This window comes from Capra hircus, chromosome 22, assembly GCF_001704415.2.
Source record: "Capra hircus breed San Clemente chromosome 22, ASM170441v1, whole genome shotgun sequence".
Classification (NCBI taxonomy): Eukaryota; Metazoa; Chordata; class Mammalia; order Artiodactyla; family Bovidae; genus Capra; species Capra hircus.
In genome coordinates, this window is record NC_030829.1 from 49,944,614 (window position 1) to 49,969,493 (window position 24,880).

Below are 24,880 nucleotides of genomic sequence, written 5' to 3' on the forward strand. Positions count from 1 at the left end.
GAGAGAAGGAGGTGCTGCAGACCCCCAAATGCCCACGATCCGTGTAAGTGAGTGGGGCAGGTGGCTCCAGGCCTGGGGAACAGACGGTGGATCCTGGGCCGAGTGACTGTCCGTACCCCGCGTCCCTGGCCTGGACTTTCTGTTTTGCTCTAGAGTGCCCTTAGCTAGTTCGTGAGTTCCTGTTGCTCACTGCTACATCCCAGCTCTAGATTGCTGGGAAATTCACAGATAATGACCCCAAGTCTTGGTACCTTGGGAGCCCATGGGCCTCCCCAGGGGACTGGAGGTGGGTGATAACTGCAGTCCCTGCGGTTTGAAAACCAGCGACTCCTTCAGCCCACAGTTGGAAACCGAGGCACAGAGAGGGGGATGGGTGAGTCTGCACAAAGTGTGTGGACGTCAGCCCTGGGAACCAGAATCCCAGGTGGGGGAGAGTAGGTGGAGGGCCAAGGTCCTGGGCTGTCCGAGATGAGGACAGGGTGACAGGGATGAGTGAGGACAGCCCCGGATCTGCCCGCACGTTGCTTGCTTCCTGGAAGAAGTGGCTGCGCCAGCACCCGGCCTTTCTGGGAGACCCATGAATTATGCACAGAAGCCACAGGCCTGGGCAGGCCCATCATAAATGAGCTTTAATAATTCATACGGAGAGGAGCCAGGGAAAGGGAGGGCCTCCTGGGCTGTGCCTGGGGCAGCCGCTGCGCTTCTAGCCCCCCCGCAGTCTGCGCTGCGCACCCCACCTGCCCGCTCCTGTGGCCGCAGCGTGCGGGCTGGGCAGGACGCAGGGAGCTCGGAGCCGGCTGGGGAGGTGCGCTTGCTCGGCCAAGGGCCTCTTCCTCTAGGCTGGAGACCAGGGGCCTCTTCCCTTAGGGCTCCTGGTGCAGAGGGGGCAGTAAACAAGAGGAGGTCTGAGGGAATTTTAGCTAAAACAATAACCCCTGGAGGGCACCACTTAAAATGGGAGGAGGGGGCACGGTGGGCTTCCCTGAACAAGGCGCTAGGGGATCCTTGAGGACTTCTGAGAAGAGGCTGATCCAGGCCAAGGGAATAGCGTGTGCAAGGGCTGGGCTGGGACTAGAGGAGTGTGTTCAAGCCATAGCGAGGAGGCCAGTGTGGCCTGAGAAGAGAGGTCAGAGAGGCCATTGTGGGTTCGGCCCCTGGATGGGCTCTGGGTGTTGACTGAGGAGGCACACTGTTCAGCAGGACACTCTGGCTGAGTGTGGAGGTGAACAGCCTTGGCGGGGTGTGGCGGGAAGCGGGGGTTCCAAAGAGCCGAAGCTGAAGACCAGTGACCTGGCGATTCCACCACTTGTCCTGGAAAGAGATGACCGTGGCCCAGGCCAGGCGGGGTGTCGGGGAGGTGGTGGGCGGTGGGCGGGTTGTGAAGGTGGAGCCCACCGCACTTGCTGAGATGGGATATGGGTACGAGAGAAGCAGATTCCAGTCACCCTGATGCTTCCGGCCTGAACCAGAGATCCGGGGGTGTGGAGAGAGGGAGGAGAGGGTTCAGAGGGAGGCGCAGGGCCTGGGTTTGGGGCCCACTCAGTTTGAGAGGCCCATTAGGCATCCAGGTGGACCGGCCGTGCCGCAGCTGGGTAGAGCTGTGTGCTCATCGGCCACGTGGCCTTGGGCGCATCGCGCAGTTGCTCTACCCCAGCTTTCCCCGCTGAGGACCAGGGATGATGAAGGTAATTCAGGCCCGGCGAGGCGGGCACGAGGCCTCACTCAGCCCCTTGGAAACACATCCCTGAGTGGCCTCTGGAGGCCCCAGGCTACCCCTCCTGGGGCAGAGAGGGAAACGGAGACCTGGAGAGTCCAAACCAGAGCCGGATGTGGACCACAGAACGCGACCTGGCACATGGCAGGGGCCGGAGGAGATTCAGCCTGGGGGCCGCTCCCTGCCCTGGCCGAGCGCACAGCCCGGGTCTGGGCCTCAGTCGTCCGCTGTTCCGAAGACCAATGGCCCCCTTCCTGCTGCGCACCTTCTGCGTCCCCCTGGCCCCCTGGCGCCTCCACTAGGGCCTCTCCTATCTGCAGGGACTGCTCCCCCTGCTGGCAACCCCAGGCCAGGCCTGCAGAGGAGGGTCCCGCTGAAGGGCTGCTCAGGAGCCCCGCGGCTCTGGGTGTGACAGTATCGACACAATACTACGTTGCTCCAGGTCACTTTCTAGATGAGTTTGCTGAGGCCTAGACAAGGGGAAGGATGTCACCAAGGTCACACAGCTAACCCCATCAGAGACAAGTCAAGCTCAGGTGGGCCTTCCATGCTGGCCTCCTAATCTCCCCTGGGAAACCTTCTCAGCCTGCCTGTTGCTGGCTTGTCCCAGTCCTTGTGGTCCTCCCTGGCTGCAGGAGCCCCTGTGGGTCCTCAGTCCGGCCCTGATGGCGGGAGTGAGGCAGAGTGCTGTGGCCTCTTGCTGTGTGAGCCTGGAACACTGTTCATCCCTCTCCGAGCCAAGTGGACTGCCTGGCTCTCCCAGCCCTGGGTGATTGCGGCTCCCTGCTTCCAGGCCTTCTCCCCTCCCCCCATCAGGCTATTAGGAGTAAATACTGGGCTGGACCGGACGCCCTAATTAAAGTGAATGACTGTTCACCGGTAGTCTAAGTGGGGAGGCACAGGCTTGCAGCCTCTCAGCCAAGAGCTGATTGGAAGGAAGGCTTTCTTCCCGATGAAGAAAGGGAAGGGACAGCCCGTAATTAATAACCTCATTAAGGAGCAGTATTTGGGCAGGGTCCCAAGACACACATAGTTGAGACCGATGGATTTGGACTAATTTGAGCTTCAGCAGCACCAGCCCCTCCCCGGCACCAGGGAATCTCTGATGATCCCTTGTGATAAGTGGGCTGCCTTCCTCTCTGTGTACATTGGATGGGTAGGTGGGGGTGGGGACAGTGCTCCTGGGTAACAGGAGCTCCATGTTACTCACACTTAGGAGTCCCTTAAAGTGAAGTCGCTCAGTCGCGTCCAACTCTTTGCGACCCCATAGACTGTAGCCCACCAGGCTCCTCTGCCCATGGGATTTTCCAGGCAAGAGTACTGGAGTGGGTTGCCATTTCCTTCTCTAGGGGATCTTCCCTACCCAGGGATTGAACCCGGATCTCCTGTGTTATAGGCAGTCGCTTTACCATCTGAGCCACCAGGGTTTTTTTTTTCTTAGGAGTACCTTAAGCTGAATCAAATCTGTGGAAGATGAGCCGTCCCTCTGAGTCTGCATCTCAGCTTACCTGCTTATGAAGATGTGGATGGCTAACCAGGGAACCTTATTCCATGTGACTTGGCTGAACCATCATGCTTCCATCTCCCCAGGCTCCAGTGCAGCCCCTACCCCACCATGGCTGGTGCAGTGCCAGGCCAGCGCTGGCTGGTCTACACACCTCCAGGCACTCTGGCCTCAATGGCTTGGAGTGATTTGACCACTTTGCCTCTCGAGAGTGAATGATCTTGGCTACAGTTGCCCTCTGTTCTTCGGAGGCTGTGATCCAATCAAGGTTAGGGGCCCTACTCTGGGCTTTGAGCCCCAAAAGATGTTGAGGCCCAAGAGTCTTCTCTCCTGAGTGGATAAGCAGGAAGGACCCTCTGATCTTAGAGGCCCTGCCTTTTCCTAGGAGTCTCCCCTGTGTCAGGCGAGGTCTCTTAGGTAGTGCAGGAGGGGGCTGTGGCCCACCCAGAAGCCCTGTCCAAGGAGGAGACACAGCCATCCCACACTTCATGAGCGCCGGTCTGAGGAGGGGGACTGGACTGAGGGGAGGACAGCCCTGCTGCCCGGGTGAGTCTGTGCGCATGTGTGTTGGGGCAGTCATCATGGTTAGCATCCCTTCTGTGGGGCAGCGGTCCCTTCCTGCTTGTCTTGGGTCCTGGAAGGTGGACAAGTGGTGAGCTTTATCTCCATTTTCCAGATGGGAAAACTGAGGCCTAAGAGGCCGCATCTGGTCCAAGGTCATGGTAGAGCCAGGGCTGAATCTGGGCGCTCAGTCTAGGTAGAGAGGGATTCCACTGAGTGGTCAGGGAGGACTCCTCGGGGGAAGTGGCTCTGGAGATGCCACAATCTGGGGTGCAGTCTGGAGCTTCCTGCTGTTGGCAGCAGGGCTGTGGCCTAGAGGAGGGGCTGGCCACATCCCCAGCCCTCTTTCAGCAGGGGCCACTACTGCTCTCTGAGCTTGGGGTGGCCTCTCCTGGTTGGAATGGGGAATGGCCTCCTTGCCCCCTTACAAGTCATCTTCCCCTGCGACAGGGCGAGCATAATGCCCAGGCCCTCTGGACCAGCTCTCCTGGGCTCTTTTCACGTCTCTGTCCCTCCCGTCTCTCCGTCTGTCTCTCTAGACCACCACCCAGCTCCTGCCCTATGTTTTCTTTCCCCTTCAAGAACACTGCGAAGGCACCAAGGTGGGAGGTGACAGGCCAGCTGAAATAGAATAATTAAATGGCACTTTAATTTAAATCATTGCCTCCCCCAGAACTAAGTGAATAATCGGCCAGTCTGTCACGGGAGAAGCAGGAGACCTGTGGGCCCCCACCACGGCCAGATTTGGTTCACGTACCCTCGACAGCAAGCGGCCTTCCCCACACCCCTCATTGCCCTAGCCCAGCCCTGCCCTCCACTCCTCCAGCCTCACCTGTTCTTCCACCCTTAGCATCTCCCCCTCCACGATGGCTGCCCTGCTTGAGCTGAGCAGGGAAGGCCGCAGACTGCTCTTAGGCCCCCAGTGGATGGGGTTTATCCAGGCAGCCTGCCTGGTGGAGGCAGTCTGTAGCAGGACTTTGGTGGCAAAAAATGCCTCCTTGGGAGTGGTGAAAAGGCCTGCAGAGGTAGTTGGGGGTCCGGAGACCCTCAGCCCTGGTGGGCCTTAGCCTCTCCCAGGCCTTCCCCTGTCTGCTCTTGAGCGGAGCCCTCCCCCTTCCCTTTAGTCCCTCTGCACGGTCCAGCCTCCCACACCTAGCCGTGCCCTCTGAGGGTGAACCTGCAGTGTCACCTGTCTCTGGTTTTTTGATTTGTTTAATTATAGATGAGTTTTCTGCATAATTTATTCCAAAAGCCTGGATTATACTGTACAATTAAATCACATTCTGATCAACAACTTCACGTATAAAATTAACAACTGGCAACAGTTTACACTGTGCTGCCGCATCTGCACGCAGGCTCTTCCCCTCTTCCCTCTTCTCTCCTTGCCCTCCCCCTCCCCACCCCTCCCCCTCCCCACCCCTCCCCTCCCCACCCCTCCCCAACCCTTCCCCTCTGCTCCCCTCCCCCTTCTCCCTCTGGACAAGCCTGTGCAGCTGGCCTCAGGGCTGGGCGCCCTCACCCTGGGTGCTCTGTAGTTTGACCTGGGCCTCCCCAGCCTTCTAGCTGGGGTCTCGATGGTTCTGTCTGCTAAAGGGGCCCTCGGCCTCAGTTCCTCACCCCACACATGGATGATTTTGCTCCCCTGCCTGATGATGACACCTCCTCTGAAACGTGCCTTGGAGACTGAGACCCAGAGTGCCACAGCACCTAATGTCATCTTCTTCCTGCTGGGCTTGCCCTCAGCCCTCTAGCCCTCGGACACACACATCTTTGCCCTGTGCCTGCTCCCTGCCTCTTTTAGTCTGGGGAGCAGGGGGTTACAGGGAGCTATTAGGGAAACCCTATTCCTAGCACCCTACCTCCAAGCCCTCTCCCCACAAGCAGGCAGGGAAGATTTCCTAAGCACTGAGTGGGGGAGAGGGAGTCTGAATTTGATAAGCTTCTAGCTCTCAGGGGTCTGGCAAGTAATAATACTGCTCATCGAAGTTGCCCTGTGGATTTGGCCCTCAAAGTTATTCAGCTAATCATTACAATCCCTGTTTACAGACCAGAAAGCTGAGGTTCTGAGAGGCAAGAACTTTCCACGTTCACACAGACAGCTTGCAGAGGTAGCCTCTCCCTGAGGCTTCCCAGAGGCTGCACCGTCCTTGGGCAGGTGGGGTCATAGAGCTGATGGAGCCAGGAGAATAGGTGGGCCTGGCTTCTCTCCGTAGAAGATGGCTCCTTGCCAGGGGCCTCAGTTTTCTTATTTGTGAAATGGGGGCTCAGTGCCTGTACCCTGCTAGGTTCGGGCACATCGGAGGACACAGTGGTATGAGGCTGTCTCCAGCCTCTCGTACCCACCCCAGGCATCCTGCCGGTTGCAGCCCCTGGCTGCACGTGCCTCCTCCCAGATGCTCTCTCTCCTCACTGTTGTGCTAATTTGGCACTTGGAGACACTTGGCAATGAGCAGTGTCATCTCAGTGAAGAGCATGGAAAATCACAGGGATGTGGGGAGCCAGCAGGTGGATCTGTCGTGTTGGGAGGGTGACCCATGGGCCACACTGTCTGGCCCGGGAGGCGGTGGCATATCCAGGCACTTGGGTTCAGATTGTTAGGACCCCAGGCAGGATTTGGTCAGTTTGCCTTTGACCCAGTGGAGCCATGGGTCCTAATGTCTCCCCCATCCTTCCAAAGTCCCCATGCCCTTCTGCTGAAGTGTGACTGGGCCTGGCCAGGGTGGTTTCTCTGGCCTCTGGGCAGGAATACTGCAGGTACACATTTGACTCCTGGCCTCGTTGGTCCCATGTGTTACCCTAGGGGCCAGCACTGGGGCACCAGCCAAACCCTGGAGCCCCCAGATCACATCTCTGTGATGATGAAATCAACGATCTGTCACTTTCTTTTAAACTCTTGGACATGTGTTGCCTTCCTAGTTGGGTTTGGTTTAGGTAACAAATCAGAATGTCTTGATTTCCATGGCATTGGGATGATGGGCAGTGTAGCTGGGATCTACCCAGCAGACCCACTGTGTAAAACCAAGGGCTAGAGCCATCCCTAGACCCCAGGAGGGTGTGCGTGTTCTGATGTGGTGTGGGTAGGCCAGTCCCTGCAGGCCCCTAGCAGCGTCTAGAGCTGCTCAGCCGGAGGTGGGGGGTGGTGGAGGGTGGGAAGACGTGTGTGTCTGAGAGAGAGAGAGAGAGAGAGAGAGAGAGAGAGAGAGAGGGAGAGAGAGGGAAGGAGGGAGGGAGGGAAGGAGGAGAGAGGGAGAGTGGATGTGGATATGGATGTGTCTTGGGAAGAATTGGACTTTATTCTGAGATTTAGTTCTTTAAAAATTTTTTTTGTGTTGCAATAGCCTTTTTTGATGAAATGATGGTGATTATAATAATGGTAACAATAGCAATGTGTTGTCTGAGCAAAATAAAAACTTAGCATCCATGTCTGCTCTTTCAACTAATTTTTCTTTACTTATCTATGAAATTCGAGCACCAAAGACCTATAGATACACTAGAAAAGAGTCAACAGCCTGGGGTCATATCAGTGCTGTGCTGGTAAATGTTGACAGTTCACTCTCTGGGGGAAAAAAAACTGAGATTGGCAGCATTTGCAGATTTCTGGGCTATGAGTATTTCCACTACGGCGATTTCAAGCTCCCGAGGTGAGGACGCTGAATGCAGAGTTGGGAGGAGGTGTGTACTATCGGCTGTTGCTAACTCCAGCACACCCCTGGGTCAAGTTCACCACTTTCTGGGTGGATGACCTTGGGTGGGTCAGTTTTAAAGCCTCTGAGCCTCAGTTTACTCATCCGTAAAGTGGGGATGGTAAGTGGGGATTTGCTTCTCTGTGAGAATTGACATGCTGGCCCCACACCTTGTACATCACGGGAGCCCTTTCTCCTCAGGAAGATGGTGATCGGCATTCTGTCTCCTAGACCAGTGAGTAGCTGAGGTCAGGGTCAGGCTCAGGGCAGAGCTAACAGTTCTCTTGGAGATCAGTTCCTTGACCTCAACCATTCATGTGCCACCTGCCTAGCTGGACACAGGACTGTGTGGCAGCCCATCTCGACATTAGCCAGCCCCCCACCCTGGGCTCTGTCTCAGGAGCATGAAACAGCCACCTGCCACACTGCCCATCCTCAGCCAGGGCCAAGCCATCAGTGCCTGGGGGACAGGAGCCAGGGGCCAGGCAGGCTATCCATTCTCTGCTCACTTTGCTCTCCCCCAGCTGGTGGTTAAGACCTCATCACCCTTCGTAGCCGGGCCTGCAGCCTGGCCTGCCCCAGCGCTCAGTGTTCACTTTTTCCCTGCAGTGGGGAGCAGAGGTGGGCATCAGGCTGTGGCTTAAACCAGCAACAAGCTAAAGCTAATACCTCTTTCTTTTGATGTTGATTTTTTTTTTTTTCCATCACAGTCCTGACATTCAGCTTGGCAAATTGCAATTAGTGATCTGCCCGCCTCCTGATCTGAGTTCCCATGCCAACCGACCCAGGCACACACAATGGCAAGGGCCCAGCCCCCAGCCACAGGGATGTGGGGCAGGGGGCTGGAGTAGAGAGTCAAGCTCCTCTGACCCAGAGAACTGTAAGAGCCCTGGCCCCGAGCAGCACTGCCAGAGGTAGGGGAAAGCTACAGGACCAGGGCAGGATTGGGGCCAGACTCAATCTCCTGGATCACATGGCTGGTGGGGTACCCTGGCAGAGGTGGGGAACTGGCGTTTCCCCCACCCTTACGTGGCCTCCTGGGATGTGCTTAACCCATGGGCATGTTTCAGTCTTTGTGAGAATTCTCCTACGAGCCCTCCCTGGAAAGGCCTTGTTCTTTGTCTGGTGGGGACGGGAAGTTGAGGTGCCTTTCAGATGCATTAGGGTGGAGACCTTGATCACAGCAGAAAATGCTTTCGACCATATGTACACTGTCTTTCCAGCCAGCAGCCCTTGGCCAGGGCTGGTGTGATTTTACTCACCTGATCTGACACTGTGTGAAGTGGGGTTACAGGTTAGCCTCCAGGCCAGCTCTTTCCCCAGTTACCATCCCAGTTCACGAGTGTGGGCTGAGAGCATGGGGTCTTGTGACCGCCTGTCCATCCTGTCCCCTCATAAAGATTGCCATGCAGCACCCTTGACCCTCCAGTTCTCATGTGTGCTTCTCATACCCTACAAGGCGGCCCCAAATTATCTCCACTTTCTGGAGGAAGACAGTGAGACCCAGGTGGATTAAAACAACCTCGGGGTGGCACCAGTGCAAAGGAGACCTGCTCAGGCTGGCAGCTCAGGTGGAGGGCTCGTGGGGCTCGCCAGGTCCCCAGAAAGAGGCAGGCTGGTCTGAACTGGACCTGCGGGTGGATGGTTCATGTGGGGCATCCATCGATGAACTTGTGTTTACTAGTTTGCTGGAAAGGTGAGGAAGCCATCCATGTCCACTGTTTAGAGGAGGCCCCGAGGGGCAGGGACCTGCCCCACATTACGCAGCAACTCTCGCTCACCTGCCCTCCCCTTGACCCAGTGCCACCCAGCCTTGGGGGCAGGAGGCTCTGAGAGGCAGCAGACATCAGGCTCACTCATGTCCCCTCCTCCCTGGTGTCCTGAGTCCCCAGGTTCAGAGCAGCAGCATCAAGGGCTGCCTCTTCACGGTGAAAAATAGTCTTGCTGCAGGCTTCTCAGAGCCACTAGACTCCCTGAGTTGCATTTAAACTCTAATCTGCTCCCCTCCCTGGCCATCCGACAGTACGTGAGGAGAGCCTGGGCCACCAGGTCCAGACTTCAAAGGGAAAGAGAGTCGTTCCCAGCCTCTGTTTCTTCTCTAGTGAAAACAGGGTTCTGAAGGGGTGGCTGCTGTGGGTCACCCCCAGGTGGCTGGGGCAGGGCTGCTTGAGCTGCAGGCGGGTCCTCCTGACACTTTTCTCCTCTCTGCACGCAGGGTGCAGCACTGGGCCCGGCGCCTGGAGCAGGAGATTGATGGTGTGATGCGGATCTTTGGGGGCGTCCAGCAGCTCCGCGAGGTAAGCCTGGTGCCACTGGCTCTCCCTTTAGGGACCCTCTTCCAGCTGTGAATGGGGGAAGGGCTTCAGAAATGAGTGAAGAGGGCGTGGCGCAGCTGAGGACCCGCTGTGATGGGACATGTGGGACTTATCGGGGCAGGTGGGAAGCAGAAATATGGACTCCTTCGGGTCTTGATCTGCTCTTCCCCAGGTCACCGTGTTGGAGTGGTACCTAGTTGGCTCTGATGGGGAGATGTCGGGCTTTTCAGGAGGGTGAGGTCTGTGTTTGAGGCAGCATATGGGGTGGGAGTCCAGGCCCTGGCGGCTCCAGTGGAACATGGTTGTGCACGGAAGCCAGAGGCACTGTCCTTTCAACGCGTGGGGTGGCCAGGCCGAACCGCCCCGGAGAGTGGTGCTGCCTGCTCAGGGCGCTGCATGCAGCAGGAGGTGAGTGGCAAGCGCGTGCTTGGCGAGATGAGGGATCAAGGGGCGGGCGGGTGATTGATTAGGCGCGAGCAGCCACATTCATCCTGGGAGATTATGTTAATGTTTGAAATAGTGATGTGAAGAGTAGGCCATCCGTCACCCCCAGAAGGCTGCAAAATGTGTTGCTGTCAGGCCACAGGGCTCCGGAGCTGTCGCTCTTTATGTGGAAATGCGGAGTCTCAAAGACCTGAGCTCTTGGAGTGGTCGGGGTGGGGCTCCCAGGTATGTGGTGGACTTGAGGAGTTCTTTGCTGGCTGCCTGGGCTGGGAAGTGTGACCAGAACTGAACAGGAGATTAATGGGTATCTCCTGCCAATGGTTGGCTTGGGAACAGCAGATTAAGTGGAATCATCATTGGGGGATTCAGCCAAAGGTCCAGGCCCTGGGCTCGGTGATGAGACATTCACTGTGTTCCTGTGTCCCTCTTGGTCAGGCCCAGGTTAGCAGAGGGAGCATCTGTGGGATGTTGTTTCTTGCACCGCGTTCGGCTTGTAGCCAGTACCCAGGAACTGGGAGTGGACATGGGTGTGTTGATGTCGGCTGTGGATGTGGGACCTCTGGCATAGGATGGGGCTGATCAGGGATGGCTGTCTAGGTGGTAACTTAGTTGGGAGGCGGAGTCTGAGTCTGGAGGCCTAAGCCATTAGTTTGCTAGATGTCCTTCCCCCCAGCCCCGGTGGCCCAGCCTCTCTTGAGCGCCTCCTTCCCTGGTGGTTGGGCTGGAATTGCAGTAACCCCCATCCTACTCTCTTCCTGTGAACTCTCAGTGACTCAGCCATGCTCGGAGGCCGGCAGAGCTTTCCAGAGAAGGCACGGTAGGAAAAGCTGTTCTGGAACAGAAGTCAATTTCTGCTCAGGAATAGCACCCAGCGCTTACTTGGTTTTCAGTGGGCACTGCCAAGTGCAGCTTGTGTAGGTTAATGAAGACACGAGAGTTCCCTGGAATGTGTGTCGTGTGCCTTTCCAAGCTTCGTATCAGGACATAAGATGTACCCCACATAAGGAGTGAACCATGCGCTTCCAGCCCAGAAATCTTTCGTGCTTTCAATCCTCAGCTCAAGGAAATTGTTTATTTTATAGTCACGGACATCTCAGACCGTAAAAGTTTGCTACTGGGGAAATAGTGTACATGCTTCAGGCCGGAGACATGGGTCTGTCTGAACCATTGAGCTTCCTGGATGGTGCAGACCAGAAATGGACCTGCTCAGTGAACCCATTGTGTGCTCCCCAGCAGGTCCTAGACCCTCTCTGATCCTCATTCTTGATCCATGGCGTGGCTGGGAGGTCTGGCTGGAAGGAGGTGGTAAGAATGGGAGTGGACAGGCTGACACAGATATGCTCCTTTTCTAGAAACCAGATTTGAATATTCCTCACTGATCATTGTCATTCCCAGGATGTGTTGTTCCCTTCCTTTCTGCCAGGAGTCGAGCGATTCCACACACTCATCAATGAGCACATCTTCCCCCACCCCCACCTTCCTAGGGGTCACACAGTGGGGTATGGCAGAATTGGGGCCCAAATGCTGGGCTCCTGACCCCTGTTCCAGGGCGCCGCTTCCTCTCTAGCTAGGCCTCCCTTCTTGGGGTGGGCAGGATGAGCCAGGAAAGAAGGGAGCTGGGCCAGGCTCGGTGAGGCTGTGGCCAGGCAGAGAAGTGCTGACCTGGCGTTCCAGGCTCCTTCTGGCAAGCCTCTGCCTGTCGGTGCCTGCCAGCTCTCCAGCGGCTCTCTGTCCTGCTCCAGTCTTCTCTCACCTGCTTCCTCAGCCTCTTATTTCCTGCTGACAGCTCTGGGGCTCCTTCTTGGCACAGGACACTCTTGTGAGGTGGGCAGTAGGGGAGCAGGTGAAGAGTTCTAGAAGAAAAAGACAGCCCTATGAGAGCAGGAGGGGCCAACCAGTCCCCCCCCCGCACCACCCCCACAACCCCCCGCAGCCCTGACTAAGCCACCACGGCTCTCCTTCACGTGGATAAAAGAGGGCCCATGTGCCCGGCCCATGCCCAGCTCAGAGGGTCAAGAGGATGCTCTCACTGAAGCCCTGACCCAGCCATGATGCTCCGTAGACCCTGGTGCCACCTCTGCCAAGCCTATGGCTTCCATCCCCATTGAGGCCACCCTTCTCCCTGCCTCCCTGAGCCACCCCCAAACACCTTGCCATTGGGGTGATCCTTGACTTTCTTCTCCGACTTGGCTGCCCTCTTCACCAGCCCCAGTCCTGGAGGCAGCCCCACCCCCAGGAGCTGGGTGCCACAGAGCTGGCAGCTGCAAGAGTCCAGAAACTGCAGACAGTGGCATTTAGGAGCAATTTCCTTGTCTTGGCACTTTCCTCCTCCTGACCTAAGAACAACCCTACAAGGGCGTGGCTGGGTATAGACTGTGGCCCATTTATAGGTTGGACACCATGGCAAACCTTGGTGGAGTGTGGGAGGTGTCTGCAAAGACCCTCTCCCATTTCTTCGCCTTACCAAGCCTGAGGGCCAGCGCGTTGTAGGAGCTCCCACTGTGGCCTGGGGCTCCTGAGCCATGACCCACTGGGAAAACCCAGCCCCATCTCCCAGCCCTGGCTTACACATGCTGTGAACAGGCCACGGAAGTGTGGATACTACTGCAGTCCTCCCCCTCCAGGGCCACTAGAGGCTGAGTGCAGTCTCCTGAGCCCCTTTTCTGCCCTCCCCCATCAGCAGTATATTGTCATTCTGTGGGGGGAGGGATAGCAGAAAGCACATATGCTGGGGCTCTGAGCTCATTTTCATAATGAGGCTGATCAGGATGAATAATTCGTCAGGTGCCTGGGGGCGCATAGCGGACCACATGGAAATGGCCTGTCTCTCCATTCTGAAGCCCAGGTCAATCTGATGGATACAGCCAGGGACCCCATCCCCCTCTGCCTGAGTGTCCAGGGTAGAAAGGGAACAACTCTGGGGGGAAAGCAAAGCAGGACAGATTGTAGTCAGATGTGGGGAAGAACCAGTGGTTCATCGGGCACCCACCCTGGGGTGGATTCCTGACTCGGGTAAGACATCTGCATGGAGGGTCTCTGCAGAAGGCAGTGAGAAGATGCTCTGTCTGGGGTGGGTGTCGGGGTGAGGAAAGGCTGCCTGGCTGGAGCTGGTATGGCAGCAGAGACCTGGGATTGCCATGTCTGGGGACCACAGGCCAAGTCTGAATCTATGGGAGCCTTTCTCAGTCCTGTCAACCCCCACACATGTGCCATCAGGGCAGAAATGGCTTACAGCCCTGCTCACGCCCCTCTCTGCTTCAGCCCCCATGATGGCCTTAGCCCAACTGTATGCTGCTAGTCACTTGCAGGGAAACCAAGGTGTGGCTGATTGTCTTTACCCCCCAGTCCCGCCCTGGAGCCTTGACTTGCTAGCCCTGGATGGTAGGGGTGGTAGTGAGGAGTATCGAGGCAGAGGTGCAGGGCGGCCCCTGTCCTGGACCGCCTAGCTGTATCCACAGCGAGCAAGACCCCAGGACTCAGAGATCCCTGACCCAAGTCTCCGGCTCCCTTCCCCACAGCTGGGCTTCTCCAGGCAGTCGTGATGGACCAGACAAATGCTCTTCATGTGTCCTCACTTCTACGGGTAGCCAGAAATGGGATTTCTGAGCCAGTGACGGCGCTGTAGTCCCAGCCCATCTTGTCTGCCCCTGGCCATCCCCGCACTGCGTCTGCTCAGTGCTCCCTGGGAATGTGTAATTAATATTTGCAGAGTGCCGCATCTGGAGCTGGCTCGAGGCAAGGACCAAAGTCTGGCCACACCGAGGACCCCTTTTCTGAGGGGCTCAGGGAGGCAAGGACAGGGCCCTCTGCAGGTGCCCTTCACACAGGCTTCTCCTTGCTCCTCCACCCTCACCCCTCCCCCACCTAGCATCACCAATTCCCGAAGCACAGGCACCCTCACATGCTGGCCCAGGGGGTGCTGGCCAGGGCTGTGTTTGGCCCCCATTTGGGGTAGGAGGTCCTCTCTGGGCACCTCAGGTGGGCCCAGCTGTGTCCAGGCGTGCCAGAGGGGCTCAGAACTGTGGAGGAGCTGCAGCAGACGAGGATGCAGGAAGCTGGGGTGGAGGAAGGTGCCAGAGGACAGAAGCAGCCCTGGGAGGGCCAGAAAAGGGGAGCACCAGTGGTTGTGACCCCCAGACTGCCTGTTAGCCCTTCAAAGCACTGTGGTTCAGCTGGCCTCAAGAGGCAGGCCTCAGCTCCTTGGCCAAGTGGACCCGCACTCACGCAGGACACGCACGGCAGTCCCGGCTCACAAGCTCTGTCAGGAGAGCGGCGCTGAGGGAGCCCCACCCAGGCCCGTGACACCCCCTCCCCGAGGTTACAGGAAGCCACAGAACCACCATCCAGGGTCTCCGCTGTTGCCTCTCCGCTTACAGCCCCCCACCCCTGCTCCAGCCACCTCCCGCTGAGGCCCAGCGGCGCCCTCTCCTCTCCCGGTGCAGATGATCGGACGTGGGGCGCGTGAGGGTGGGGATGGTGGGGGGCGCGCGTGTGAAATATGCCGCTGGGTAGGGATTGCTGCCGCTCGCCTCTCTAAAAACCCACATATATTATTCTTTAATGGAAAGTTAATTGTCTTATTATTCCCTCCATATGGTCCTCTTGCTCGGCACCCAGCGGGGATGCATGGGGCTGAGGCGGGGGGTGGGGGCTCCTGGGAGGGTGTCTGAGACGTGGTAAGGCTGCCGCTGGAGCATAATTGGATCTATGGAGGCAGATCCGGGGGAGCCTGGCCGAAGCCCTTCCTGGGTCCCCTCTTGGTCCCCCTAGCCCAGCCTGCTCCCCACCTCTTTTCTTTCCCAGGTCCTGCCCTGAGGTTGGCCTCTTCTGGCACTGTCTCCCCACTCTGTGGTCTGTGGATGCTCCCTCCTGAGCGCTGTGTGGGGAGATACAGGGTGGGAGGGGGTGGTGGTTGCTCTCCTGCTTGCCCCCTCCCCACATATTCTGTGGTTGCCTGAAGGAGAAAATTCCGTTTTTGAGAAGCTTTTCAAAAGCCAAATTCATCTGTGGCAAGAGTTCCTGCCTGACGGTCAGCTGTCTGGCTTGTATGTCCTGCACCCCTTCTGTACGCCCCCCCAACCGGAGAGGGGGCACGGGGGAGGTCAGTGTTGGGGGAGGACCGTCCCAGGGCACTGGCTCATGTTGGCCATGCCTTCCATGGGCACCCACTGCCTGGAGCCACCGCCACACCAATGGCGCCTCTGGGGCTGCTAAACTGGGCCAGGACCTGTATCTTTCTCAGCCCCTCTGCCCCTCCCAGGCCCTCCTTCTCCTCCGTGGAGTGTGAGGGTATTAGGCTGGAAGAATCTCTCAGAGCAGGTGGAGGATACAGTGATAGGAAGGTCCCCGAGGGGCGTGCATGGGTGCTCACATCTCTGGTCAATTCAGAACCCCTTGCTCCTGGAGTCCTGCAGGGCAGGCAGGGAGCCCTGCTTGGAGGCTTCAGGATCCTAGGAGAGTCTCAGCAAGGAGCTGCTGCCCAGGTTCCAGTGGAGGCTGTGGGTATGGAAGGGACAGGTCTGTGGGAGCGGCGTCTCTGGGTAGGATAGGCAGACCCATGCCTAGTGATATACGCCACCAGAGAAGGGGCCACCAGCTTCCACTTTGTGCCAAGAGGTCACTGTGGGGCCCCATCCGAGGTCAGCTCCCAGAGGATAGAGAACAGCTCAGGGCGGGAGAGAAGAGCTGTGTCATCTTCTGCTTTTGTTTGTTTATTTATTTGTTTTTGGCTGTGCTGGGTCTTCCTTGCTGCGAAGGCTTTTCTCTAGTTGCAGCGAGGGGGGCTCCTCTCTAGCGCACGAGCTTCTCACTGTGGTGTCTTCTCTTGTAGAGCACAGATGTTAGGGTGTAAGGGCTTCAGTAGTTGAGGCTCCCAGACTCTGGAGCACAGGCTCAGTAGTTGTGGCACACGGGCTTAGTTGCTCCATGGCGTGTGGGATCTTCTCAGACCAGGGATCGAACTTGTTTGAACCTGGAGCCTGTGCCTTGGGCAACACGGAATGGTGGGTGGTGGAGGAAAGAGTGAAGTGGGGAGGAGTGACAGGGCTGTGGGACCTGGCACGTGTGTTCCTGAGCCTTGATTCCTCCATCTGTGAAATGGGGGTCCAAGCACCCCTGTCCTCAAGGGAGATGTGAGGATCTCAAGGGAGCAGGGGCAAGGAAAGGCTGCAGACAGAGCCCTGCAAATGTGGGGTGTCTCTGTGCCCCCCCCAGTATCAATTGCCTGCCCTTCCAGGACTTAGTTATGGCTTTAGAAAGTTCAGATATGCAGGCTGTCACCTTTGCTTGTTGAAACCCAGGAATCTGGAAATTGGTTTCCTCTTCCCCGCCTTCTTCGTCCTGTTCGGGCAGCTATAACAGAATGCTGTAAACTAGGTGACTTATCAACAACAGAAATTTCTCATGTTTCTTGAAGCTGGGCAGTTCAAGATCCAGATATCCACAGATTTGGTGTTTGGTGAGAACCCACTTCCTGGTCCATTGATAGCTGTCTTCTCGCTATGTCCTCACATGGAGGGGTGAAGGACCTCTCTGGGGTTTCCTTTATAAGGGGACTAATCCTATCCACAAGGGCTCCACCCTTGTGACCTAACCACCTCCCAAGAGGCCCCCTTCTAAATACTGTCACAGTGGGGATTAGGTCTCAACATAGGAATTGGGGGAGGGGACACATTGAGTCTGTAGCACCTTCTGACCATGGCATCTCTGGGGGCTCTTGCTGGGAGAGGCACAAAGGCCACCAGAGATTGGAGAAACAGGGCCAGTGGGCCAGGGAAGACGGCAGCTGCAGAGGCACCCGGGGAGGAAACTGGTGAAGTGAAGGGAAGGGCCCTTTCACCCAGAAGAGGCCCGTGAGTCTGTTTCTCAGATCAGTCACCCAGGTGCCAGCTTGTCCTCCCAGGCCCTGTGGGCTCAGAGAAGGGCATGGGGCTAGACTGGCTTTAGAGTCAGGGTGGTAGGAAGCCACCAAGCTCTGGGTTCTTGAGGGTGGCAGCTCTTGGCCTGAGGTTCCCCCGTTTAAGAAAGAGACGATCTCAGAGGCATAGTCAGAACCTCACCAGGTGGACAGCGCCGCTTTCTAGAGAAGCTGAGAACCTGTGGCTTCGGGTCTGGGTCCATTCCCTGAAGTGGATGCCCTTTGATTCTTCCATCCTGGGAATCTGGGCTGTTTAAAGCATTTCCTGGCAATCAAGTGGTTAGCACTCAGCACTTTCAGTGCTGGGGGCCTGGGTTCAATCCCTGGTTGGGGAGCTAGGACCCCACAGCCATGCGGCATGGGCATATCCCAGCCCCGCCGTGGCAAGAGCTCTGATAAGCACCTTACCTCTCTTCTGGGGTCCCCAGGGGGACTGGCCTAGCAGCAGAACATTTGGGGGTCAGCTCTGATGGGGCTAAGTGCTTGCAGATTACTGAGGTGGCCAGAGCCTGTTCACTTCTCCCTTGGTCTCTGCATCCATCTCTGGAGAGTGACAGGGCTGCATGTCCAGAGTTGGGGACTCATCTGGATGGGAGATGGGGGATGGGGTAGAGGACTGAATGGGTTTCCATGCTGGGCCCCTGGGGATGGCCGACCTGATCTGCATCCCCGCCCCATCCTCCACCCCCATCCATCTCTGGATCGGTGGCAGCCACGAGGACACTCGCCTGAGATTCATGGAGCCCCAAGCATTTGGCAGAGGCAGAGAAGTAATTGGTTCTGACAAACCACAGCCGGCCCCAGGGGCAACATGAGCAGCATTTACCACGACCAAGCAGGAGACGGAGGCTCAGCCTGGCCTCCCTCCATCTTCTCTGGGCATGGCTCCCCTCTTCTTGTGAGCAGAGATCTGGAGTCTGGAGAAGATTGCTGAGCCCCAAACTCCCCATCTTTCCTAGACCTCTCTCTCAGCCCTGGAAGCCAGCTGGCTCCTTGGCGGTGGCGTGGCAATGAAGACAGGGGGATCTGGGTCCTGGGCAGACTCGACAGGCTCCCTTCTTGTCCATCTGTGGGTTCCCGTGAATCAAGGAACCAAGTGACTGACTCTAGGGCTTCCTCACTCTAGCCTCAGGATGTGAAGTTGGGGGCGGGGCCTCCACTTGAGAGGTGTGCGGTCTGGGTGGAGGAGCAGGCTGTGCACACACATGGAGTGCACGTATGCACCCATGCCTGCCACATACAAACATGCATGTATGTGATCCACCTGGAGTAGCACTCAGCTGGGAACTCTTCAGTGTCTGGTTAGCAACAGGGGCAGGCGTCTGAGGACCGCAAAGGGAGGGGCTGGGGCTCTGATCTGTCCCACAGGACCCTGGGGACCATTCAGCCCACCTAGGGGAACCAGGGCCCAGGGCATCAGAAATGTAAACGTCGGTGTCAGATGCCCTGAGCGAGCTAGACTTGCCGGGGTCTGCCAAGTTTGGTCCTGTCTCATAGAGAGTCACTGATGGCTCTTTGTGAGGGGATGGAGGGGATGGGGGCTGTGGAGAAGGGCCCCAGAGAAGAGCTGGCTGCACAGTATGCTGCCACCCTGGACCTCAGGCTGGAGTCAGGGCGGCTGGGCTCTTCCTAGAGTGACTGGAAGGCCTGGCAAGAGGAGCAGGGAGCCTTCAGGCCTCCAGCCATCCATGTGACTTCACCGCCCCCACTGGCCTTCTCAGCTTCCTCCTCCTCCTGCACGTGCAGCTCTCCCCACTCACCCCTCGTCCCTCCAGGCCTCTCCCCCGTTTTAAACCCAGCCCACAGCCCCCTCCCCAGGGAAGCCCTCCAGATCAGTGCTGCTCCCACCTCCTGTCTGCTCTTGCATCCTTCGGGTGTATACAGGAGGGGGCTGCCAGGGACCTCTCCTGGACCCAGTCCAGTCTTCCCATCACATGGGGCATGGAGACCATGCCCAGTAGGGCAGGCTCCTGCCCGGGCCTCCCAGGATGCCACCTGAACACAAAGCGACAGACCTAGAAAGCACCTCGCCCCTGGAGATTGATTATTGGTCCCATGACTCACCGGGAGACAATCTCTGACCTGCGGAGACTTTGTGAGGTGGGATGTGACTGATCACAGTGGGAGGAGAGACGAGAGGAGTGTGATGATGCATGTGGGAATGTCTGCGCACATGTAAACGAGAGCACGTGAACCTGTGTGTGCGCGGGTGCTCCAGCGGGAACAGGAGCAGGGGAGTGTGTGTGTGTCTGTGGAAGGGAGTGGCTGCGCCTGCATGTGGGGGCGGGACCGGGCACACACATTCTTGTGTGTGTGTGTGTGTGTGTGTGTGTGTGTGAGAGAGAGAGAGAGAGAGAGAGAGAGTATGTGGTCCCATATGCGTGTGTCCTGGGTGGGATGTGTGACCCGGCAGGCGTGTGCACACGTGTGTATGTGTTGAGTACACAGTTCTGTGTGCTCTGGGAGCAGATGTGAACAGGAACATTTACAGGCCAGGGTGGGACTGTGAGGAGGCAGGTGCCGCAAGCTCTGTGTCACCCGAGCAGACGAGAACTACTTAACCGATTAATTAGTGAAGCTGAGAAATCTCAGCTGTGGGTGAGGAGCTCACAGTCTCGCGCGCACACACACACACACATACATGCCATGTCCCCACGTACTGTGCACATCCCCTCCCAAGTCACTATGCCTGACACTGTTCTTAGCAGCAGCTCTTCGGGGAGGGCAAGAGGCCAGTCACTTGTGGATGAGTGTCCTCACGCCCCTATGTGTCGGTGCCCTGGGCTTCTGGACCAAGTGACCCCTGTGGAGAGCACAGCCTTGTGCACGCCCCACAGATGAGAGAGCTGCGGCTGGTCTGGGCCACTGGGCAGGAGCCTCGTTTCAGGGGTCTGGGCCTCCTGGTGAGGGGGAAGCAGCCTTTCCAGCTCGGGGCTGGGATCTGCTGATGGGCTCCCTGCCCCAGGGTAGCAGGGAGAGCATTGGTGCCTGTGGGCTTAGAGCTGAGCTGGAGTCCATGGGGAGCTTCCCAAAGCTCAGAACAGGCCACTCCCACTTACCGCCCCCCGGGTGCCTTGTCACCAGGCGGCTTCCTCCACCGGCCCTGCAGGCAGACCCAGGGGCCCCATCCCTCCAGCCCCAAGCCTGCTGAGCCCCTCCCCTCTCCTGTCCCTAGAAAGGGAGAGCTGCGTGCTCCCCATCAGCAGAATTGTAGCTGCCTCCGTTTGACTCTCCCGTTTGAGCACAGTTCCTGGGGTGCCAGTTGCGTTTGTTGGGTTTGGCCCTGAGGCCCAGAGTGTCGCTTGATGTTGACTATCCAGCGGCTAGGCCTGCCACCCGCTCCTGCAGCCCCTCACAAACCCCGGGGGCCTACTGCTTGCCTTGTCGTGCAGGAGCCCCGGAAGCCAGGTCAAGCGGCAGCCACTTGCCTCCTGATCGGGTATTGACAGAGGAGACTTCATTATGCTCCAGCTACAGGCACGGAATAAATTGGTGTGCCGCAAATTTATTCTTTTTTAAAAAGGGACTTTCACACTGGGGAAAACTTCTTAAAAGAACATTTATATAAAAAGCAATTACCATACCAGTAATTTTTATGTATTCTCCCCCTTCCATCGCTGCCTTTGTGTTTGAACATGACCACCTCCCCGGCAGCTGCAGCCTGGCTCCCCAGCCCCCTCGGCTAGAGCTTACCTCCTGCCAGAACGCCTCCTCCTCCTCCAGGAAGGCTCCGGATGCAAGGCCCCGGGCCCAGCAGGGGTGCAGGCTCAGGGAGCACGGCTGGGTGGATTTATGTTCAAAACTCAGGTGCTTTGGAAATTTCCTCCCTCGTGCATCCCTGTCCCGAGGTTGCTCCGTTTCCAGGACTGGCATGGCCCTTCTGGGACCCTCTTGGCATCAGCCAAGCACTTAGAGGCACCTGCTTCCCACAGCCTCAGGGCCCTGTTCCACGAGGGAGGAAGCGGTGGTGTGGGAGCAGGTATTTTCCCTCCCAAGGAGCCACTAACGGGCACCCTGCTTCCCCAGCCATTATTGCTCGCACACTCGATGCATTATGTAAATTGTCTCCGTTGCTAAGTGGTGGAGGAGCTGCTCAGGGGGAACGGAGGTCTGGAGCCTTGCGGGGGAAAGGAGGAGACTGGCCCTGAACACTCACTGCTCCAAGTCAGGGAGGGTCTGGCAGCCTCCTGGATCAGTCTTAGCCCCCCAGGGCTGGCGCTGTCTCCCTCTCAGACCATAGCTTGCCGAGGGCGGTGGCTGAACCCCACGGCAGATGATCTGGGTGGGCTTCCTCATTGGACAGGGCCGTCAGATTGGGCCCTAGCCTCCCTCTTCAGACTGGCTCCCAGGGAGGAGCCAGGGAGGCCGGCTTCTCCCACCTGCACGAGTTTCAGCAGCAGCGTATCCTTAGATACACAGAGCCTCCTTAGAAACCCTTGGCGGAGCTAGAGAGGTCATGTCCATCTGTGGGGCTGAGTGACCCACCCTTTGCCTCCTGGAGACCCTGGGGCTCCTTCTGCAGTGAGCACCCAGTGAACTCAGGATATAGAAGGGCAAGTTTTGGAGCGGCACCACAGGGGTCTAAGATCTTAGTGAGGTGTGTAGGGGCACGAGGGTTCTGGGGCCTGGGCATGACCTCAGTGATGGAGGGGGCTCTCCCAGGGACTCACCTAGCTTTCCACCTTCCCTTTTCAGACACAAGATCTGCTGGGGGTCCTAGCCCACCCAGAGAGCCGAGCACTCTGAGCTTCTTGCAGACTGAGCCAGACTCTCTGCCGAGCTTGTGTTTGCGTGAGGCTGGTGGGTGCACACCTCACACTTGTGTTCCCTGTCCCGGGGACTGAGGGTCCAGTGCAAGGGGGCCACTGGAAGGACTCACAGATGTGTGTGTTTCCGGAAAATTTGAGATTCCAGGAATGGTGTGAGATTGGCAAAGACACTGTAGCCCGCTTGGCCCATTGCCTGTGCAGTCCCTTCTCTTCCCACCCCTCCCTAGGCGTGGCTGCCTGTGGCTGTGGGTGAGATGGGCCAGGTGGCACAGGCTTCAGCAGAGGTTGGTGCAATGGGTGTGAATGCTTCTGTGGCCTCACAGACATTGTGGAAGACTCGGAGCTTCTTCCCCCTCACCTGGCATTGTCCCGTCCTGTCCCCAGGATGACTGGATTGCTGCTTAGACCCCTGTGGGCTGCTGGCCCTCACCTTGCTTTCTGAATGCCTCCAACTTTGGGGAAATGTAGGAGTGGAGGCGAGAGATCAGCCATGCCAAATTGGTGTTTTGGTCTAAGAACCTTGGTCTGTGTACTCAGCTGAACAGGGAGATGAAACACTGAACTGCCTTAATTTTTGATAAGAGTAACAGAGGTGATAACAGCTGCTGCCTTCTGGGGGGTCCCTTTCTGCAGACGAGAGGCTGGGGTCAAAGCAGTTAGTCTCCTGTCTCTGACTTCTCTGCCTCCATTATTCTCTCTTCTCTCTCCCTCCCTCCCATCATTCTCCCCCCCACCCCCGCATCTCTTTTCTTGGGCCTCCCAGGTGGCTCAGGGGTAAAGACTCCGCCTGCAATTCAGGAGACACAGGTTCAATCCCTGGGTCAGGACGATCCCCTGGAGAAGGAAACGGCAACCCACTCCAGTATTGTTGCCTGAGAAATCCCACGGACAGAGGAGCCTGCCTGATGGGCTGCAGTCCATGGGGTTACAAAGGAGTCAGGTACGACTTAGTGACTAAACAACACCAGTATCTCTTTTCTTCCTTTCTTATTTTTTTTTCTTAAATTTCTAGATGGATTTTTAAAGTTAGGGTTTTAAAATCAGTGTCACGCTCACACGTGGTGTAAAGTCGTGGTTTTCCCAGGCGGGTTGTGTTAAGAGCACAGCAGACCCCTCCTCTCCACCTCCAGCTCCCTAGAGGCTGTCGCTTTCTAATCTCAGAGCTCCGTATCTCTAACTGGCGTGCTTCTGTCGCTCCTTCGTGGTTGTCCTGTTTTAGGTGTTGCCCGTGGACATCCACTGGGGAGTAGAGCGCGAGCGCAGCGTCCGCCGGTCACAGTGCTGTCTCTTGTCTGATTCCCACCTTCCCCCAATGTTGCATGGTGATACAGCAGGTCAGGACTCAGTGGTGGTAGTATCTTAACGGGGCAAATGCCATTCAGAACTGTGCAGTTCATAGTGGGCATTTCGGGGTACGAGTTTTACCTTTTTCCTCCTGCAGGTCACAACTGTCTGGTATTTGCTTGGTTTCCTGTGAACCTTTACTAATTGTGTCCCAAGCTCCCTGCCCCTTCCATCTGACCTCTTCTCATGCATGCACACATATCTGGGCTCTGGGTCCCTGCCCAGGGAAGTCTTGCTTGGGATTTCCCTCACCTCGCTTCTGAGTTGGAGTCCCTCTCTTCTGCATGCTGTGCACTCCTCTTCCTTGGCTTCTGGTTTTCTCCCTTGGTGAGTTAGAGAACACTTTCAGCTGGCATCCTGTGCAAAGGTGTATGGGAGCCAGATTTTGGAGGCTTTCATGTCTCAGAAAGCCTGCCCTCTCCCCCACATCTGGCAGAGGTTTTAGGTGGGTGTGGAAGTTCAAGGTGGAAGCAGCTTGCCTCAGAATTTCCAAGGTGGCACTTCATTCCTTCCAGCTTCCTGAGTTGCTGTGCCAAGGTCCAGAGTCACTCATATTCCCAATCCTTTGTATATGACCTCTTTTTTATCTTGGTGTATGTGCTTAGTCGCTTAATTGTGTCTGACTCTTTGTGACCGCATGGACTGTAGCCCACCAGACCCCTCTGCCCATGGGGATTCTCCATGCCCTCCTCCAGGGGATCTTCCAAACCCAGGGATTGAACCCAGGTCTCCTACATTGCAGGCAGATTCTTTACCATTGAGCCTCCAGGGAAGCCCATGAATACTGGAGTGGGTAGCTTATCCCTTCTCCAGGGGATCTTCCGGACCCAGGAATCAAATCGAACTGGGCAGGCAGATTCTTTCTCCTCATGCCTCGTGTTCAGAAATTCCACCCTGATATACCTTGGCGAGCTTTATTATCATTCTTTACCACTCAGTGGACATTTTCAAACTAGATTCTTGTGTCCTTCAGTTCTGGGAAGTTTTCAGAATGATTTCTTTGACTATTGCCTCCCTTCCCTTTTATCTCTTATCTTTCTAAAACCTTTAACTCAGGTCCTTTTTTTTTTTTTTTCTGTTTTCTTTCCAATTTTCCATCTGTGTATCTTTTTATCAGGAGATTTCTCAATTTTGTCTTCCAACCTTTCTGTAATGTTTTACACTTTGTTAGCATATTTTAAATTCTTGGATCTCTTTTTTTGGTTCTTTTAAAAAATAACATCTTGCTCTTGTTTCACTGATGCCATTGATCCTGTCAGCTCTCTGAAGATGATAGCTTTAAAAAAAAAACTTTCTATTTTGAAATAATTTTAGATTTACAGAGAGGTTGCCAAAATAGTACAGAAATTTCCTAACCTTTCACTACTCCCCTTTAATGTTACCATCTTGCATAACCATAGTACAAATATCAAGGAAGAAATTGACACCGGTACATTAACACTAACCAGCGTGAAAACTGTATTTGGATTTCACCAGTTTTTGCACCAACGTCCTTTTTCCTTTTCAGGATCCAATCCAGAGTCTTGCCTTGCCTTTAGTTGTCATGTATCCTTAGTCTCCTCCAATCTGTGACGGTTTCTATGTCTTTCTTTGTCTTTCATGACCTTGATACTTTTTAAAAACTGAGGTT

At 56.5% G+C, this 24,880-nt stretch overlaps 1 protein-coding gene across 2 annotated transcripts in view; it reads left to right on the forward strand.

Moving 5' to 3' along the window:
• CACNA2D2 (calcium voltage-gated channel auxiliary subunit alpha2delta 2) overlaps positions 1-24,880 on the forward strand; it is a 139,529-nt gene that overhangs the window by 16,166 nt on the left and 98,483 nt on the right. For both annotated transcript variants that reach the window (XM_018067096.1, XM_018067094.1), the window contains exon 2: positions 9,678-9,759. In XM_018067096.1, the coding sequence (XP_017922585.1) occupies positions 9,678-9,759 (82 nt within the window). The remainder of the gene's footprint in view (positions 1-9,677; positions 9,760-24,880) is intronic.